The sequence below is a fragment of the Octopus bimaculoides genome, chromosome 27, assembly GCF_001194135.2.
Source record: "Octopus bimaculoides isolate UCB-OBI-ISO-001 chromosome 27, ASM119413v2, whole genome shotgun sequence".
Lineage (NCBI taxonomy): Eukaryota > Metazoa > Mollusca > Cephalopoda > Octopoda > Octopodidae > Octopus > Octopus bimaculoides.
In genome coordinates this window covers 19,756,869-19,761,313 of record NC_069007.1, presented here as the reverse complement: position 1 = coordinate 19,761,313, position 4,445 = coordinate 19,756,869, and the positions used below count along the sequence as shown (strand labels likewise).

Genomic DNA, 4,445 nt, shown 5'->3' with positions numbered 1-4,445 from the left:
TATATATATATATATATATATATGACAGGCTTCTGGAAGAAGCCTCTGACTAAATCCACTCAAGGCTTTGATTGGCTTGAGTCTGTAGTAGAAGACACTTGCCCAGGGTGCCACACAGTGGGACTGAACCTGGAACCATGTGGTTGGGAAGCAGACTTCTTAGCACACAGCCACTCCTATGCCTATGGTGATGGTAATTATTCTGTTAAACTTTTGTCAAACTATTAAGTTACAGGGATGTAAACAAACCAGCACTGGTTGTCAAGTGGTGGTCGGAGACAAAGACACACAGACACATATATGACAGGCTTCTTATAGTCTCCATCTACTAAATCCCTTCACAAGGCTTTGGTTGGCTTGATAACATAATGATAACATTGAAGAATACCTTAGGAATGAGAACCCAGGTTCGAAATTTCCCCAAGACACTTGATGAAGGCTGGAAGGAATATCAGCCGAAACGTTGTTTTAACAACAAACAAGATGAGGACAAATATCCGTCAAATGTAAATAATGTAAATAAAAGTGGTAAATAATCTTGTCAGTGTTTGTTATATCTGCTTTTGTCTCTGTTTTCCGCAGACGATAATAAAGGCTGGAGGTGTCCTGTATGTCAAGCAGTATCAAACCAGATTCCCAGACAATACAAGTGCTTCTGTGGTAAGTTTCTTTGTCTTTTTGGCTTTTTTTTTTTTGCATTGTCCCTCTCATGTAGTATTTATTCAGCGCAGGGATTCTTAACTTGGGGCTATCCATACACCCTGGGGATTATGGGCCAAAATAGCTGTGCCAAAACGTCTCAAATTCAGTTTCCCTGTAGGTTCTCTTTTGAATGACCACTATCCACCATACTCGTTCTTCCTCATCTACTTTATAGCTACCTGGTGATTAATGAGTGTGGGACTGATTGGAACATGTGGCATGAAGTGGTGAGAAAGGATCTCCAGATGTTGGGCTTCACAAAGGGGATGACAAGGGGTCCAAGACTCCTGGTGGCTTTGTTGTGCTTGAGAAGTTAAAGCGTGGTTGTCCTTCCATACAGGCTTGTCCCCTGCAACCCTCTCCAGCTGAGCATCCCTAATTTTGCAGGCTTGTGAGTGCTGGTGCCACATGGAAAGCACCCAGTACTCTCTGTAAAATGGTTGGCATTAGGGAGGGCATTCAGCCATAGAAACCCTGCCGAAACAGAAATGGCACCTGGGCAGCTCTTTAGTTGGCCAGCTCCTGTGAAACGCATGCCAGCATGGAAAACGGATTTTAAATGATGACGATGATGTTGATACACTCTGTAAAATGGTCGGCGTTAGGAAGAGCATCCAGTTGCAGGAAGCAAGCGAAAGCAGACACTTGGAGCTTGGGCAGCTCTCCAGCTTTCCTCCTCTTGTCAAAGTGTCCTATCCAGCCATGCCAGCATGGAGATTGGACGTTAAATGACGATGATGATGATTACTCTGTCAAATGTAATGCTTATTTATTGACTTCACAGTGTTTCAAATTAATCCAGGATTATCTCGTAGCTGTGAGATTTCAATGATGTAAGTGCTTGTTTGTCGAATGACAGTGTAGGCTAGGTGTGAAAGGCTAGATCTGGCCAGGATTGAATATAAAACGGGTAAAAACATTTTGGCCAGATACGGGTCAAGTTTCACTGCTAAAGGGTTAAACCAGAGAAATTCCTGTCTGCTAGACATTCCAATGATTCCACACAAAAAAAAAATCCTTTATCATTCCAGGTAAAATGGTGAATCCACAGTGGAACCATTATGATACGCCACATTGTTGTGGGGAGCCATGTCGCAAAAAGAGGAACCAGTTTTGTCCACATCTCTGTACATTGTAAGTTCTTTCTTTCAACAGTTTCTTGTTTATTATTTAATTTATTTGTTATATCTTTCTCCGTTTTCTTCCTCTGTTTACACGAACGTTTTTCTACTTTTCGGACAAAACCTTTTGTAACCTTCGTCCTTACATGTTTTTGATTGATATTAGCCCTTGTGGCCAATAAAACGAATTAATTATTTACATTCGACGAATATTTGTCCTCATCTTGTTTATTGCTACTACAACGTCTCGATTGTTATCTCCCTTCTCACTCTCTATCCTTCATCAGGTGTCCTGGTAGAATTTTGAACCCAACCCTGGGTTCTCATTGTTGGAGCTGTATTCTCTTGTGTCTGTTTGTACGCATGTTTGTAAACCAGATACAAAAACGAAGTATGTATGTATGTATGGGAGAATGTACGAAAAAAAAACAACAACAACAGACGAGGACAGGTGGTGTAAACAGCAAAAGGATGTATCAGTTTGAGGCTCGGGAATACAGAAAGTCTTTAACGTATCGAGCTACACTCTTCAACAGAAAAAATACGGAGAAAACAAGGAAAAAAACACGGAGAAAAAAAAATTGAATGTTTTGTCAGCGATTAATCATGGCGACATATATGTATGTATGTATATATATATATATATATATATATATATATGTAATATTTATATTTTTAATTTCAGGTCCTGCCATCCTGGGCCGTGCCCTTCCTGTCATTTAACTGTCAACAAGAAATGTATCTGTGGCAAGAAAAGGTTTGTCTCTTACCTGATCAATTCTTCATTCTTGATTTTCTGTTTTAATTACTTTCCTAGTTCCAATAATTGTATCTCAGCCACGTGTCTGTATAATATATGTTCGTTTGTTTATGAGTTACTAGTTTCTATTTTTCCTCTATTTTCCCCCGTTTTCGCAGTCAATTAATGAAGTGTGGATTGAGTAATGTATTCCAGTGCGAAGAGGTTTGTGGTAAACCATTTACTTGTGCTGTTCATTCCTGTCTAAAAGTCTGCCATTCCGGAGACTGCGGTGACTGCGAGGTTGTCATGAAACAAAGTAAGATTTTTACAGCAATTATCTCCCTTATTATAGTTATCTCCCTTCTCACTTTTTTAAAATTTCTGTGTTTAAAAAACATTGCTAGGATTTCAAACCAGAATATTAAAAGCAAGAAGAAATACCACAAGGTATCACAATTAATTTAAAACAAAGGATAAGGTATTTCAACAGAAATATCCTTCGCAGGAGTGGCTGTGTGGTAAGTAGCTTGCTTACCAACCACATGGTTCCGGGTTCATTCCCACTGCGTGGCACCTTGGGAAAGTGTCTTCTATTATAGCCTTGGGCTGACCAAAGCCTTGTGAGTGGATCTGGTAGACGGAAACTGAAAGAAGCCCGTCGTATATATGTATATATATATATATATATATATATATATATATATATATATATATATATATGTATGTGTGTGTGTGTGTATATGTAAGGACACAAATCGTGTCGTATAGCCAGTTGGTGACAATGTCTCCTGGGGCTAAATTACAGCAAAATTCGTCCTAAACCAGGACAGCCCTGTTCTGTTGCCAAACAATCTTTACTTCAAAGTACTCTCGTTGTGAGATTTAAAAATAGTAATTTTCTAAGAAATATCTTAGTCATAAGATTTAGATTCCAGACCTTTCCATCATGTTTGTCTTAACTCTCCTGTCACCAATCCAACAGATAGCACTTCAGCTTTTACGATATAAATCTCCATGCTTTTAGAGTGTTCTGAATAACAACCTTCCATCAAATCAAAATATCATGAAGGTTTTTGTTCCAAAGAATGTCCGATTTTTCACTTTGTATATAAATGTTGGGGTTTTAGAGATTTGAAGATATTCGGCAAGAACCTGCAGCATCTGGTAGAAAATAATCTGATGGAAGGGGCCAAAAAAAAAAAACATTTTCAAATTTAGTTAATTAATCATGTTTCTAGTCATTTCCGTTTCCTTTCTCTGTGATGTCTCCTGAAGAATTTGCTTTTATTTTCGTTTTGTCAAGAATGTTTCTGTAAGAAGAATGAAAGGCTCCTGGAATGTATAAAGAATTCTGCTGAGGATTCGACCAGCTACAGTTGTGCGGAATTGTGCAAGAAGTAAGTATTGAGTGCCTCATCATTTTATATTGGGTTGTTTATATATCTGCTTTGTTAGTTGTTTAGCCCTAGGTCAGACCTCATTCAACAGACCTATGACCATTTGGGGCTCCAACCATGACTAACCTTTTGATTAGTCATGACTTTTCGGTATTGTGGATCAAGTTATGCCTGGACTAAAACTAGTTATGTCTGATTTAAAACATATGTCTGGATTAAAAATCTAGTTATGTCTGGACTGAGACGAGTTATGTCTAGCCTAAGATTAATTATGTCAGAACTAAGACAAGCTATGTCTAGACTAGTTATGTCTGGACTAAGACAGGCTACGTCTGGACTAAAACAAGTTATGTCTGGACTGAGGCTAGTTATGTCTGGACTGAGGCTAGTTATGTCTGGACTGAGGCTAGTTATGTCTAGCCTAAGATTAGTTATGTCAGAACTAAGACAAGCTATGTCTAGACTAGTTATGTCTGGACTAAG

The 4,445-nt window shown here is 38.6% G+C and overlaps 1 protein-coding gene across 1 annotated transcript in view; it reads left to right on the top strand.

The window, feature by feature from the left end:
* Positions 1 to 4,445, top strand: part of LOC106871149 (transcriptional repressor NF-X1) — a 19,311-nt gene that overhangs the window by 3,008 nt on the left and 11,858 nt on the right. The window contains exons 3-7 of the mRNA XM_014917459.2: positions 583 to 660; positions 1,734 to 1,836; positions 2,509 to 2,580; positions 2,742 to 2,881; positions 3,869 to 3,962. Of these exons, the coding sequence (XP_014772945.1) occupies positions 583 to 660; positions 1,734 to 1,836; positions 2,509 to 2,580; positions 2,742 to 2,881; positions 3,869 to 3,962 (487 nt within the window). The remainder of the gene's footprint in view (positions 1 to 582; positions 661 to 1,733; positions 1,837 to 2,508; positions 2,581 to 2,741; positions 2,882 to 3,868; positions 3,963 to 4,445) is intronic.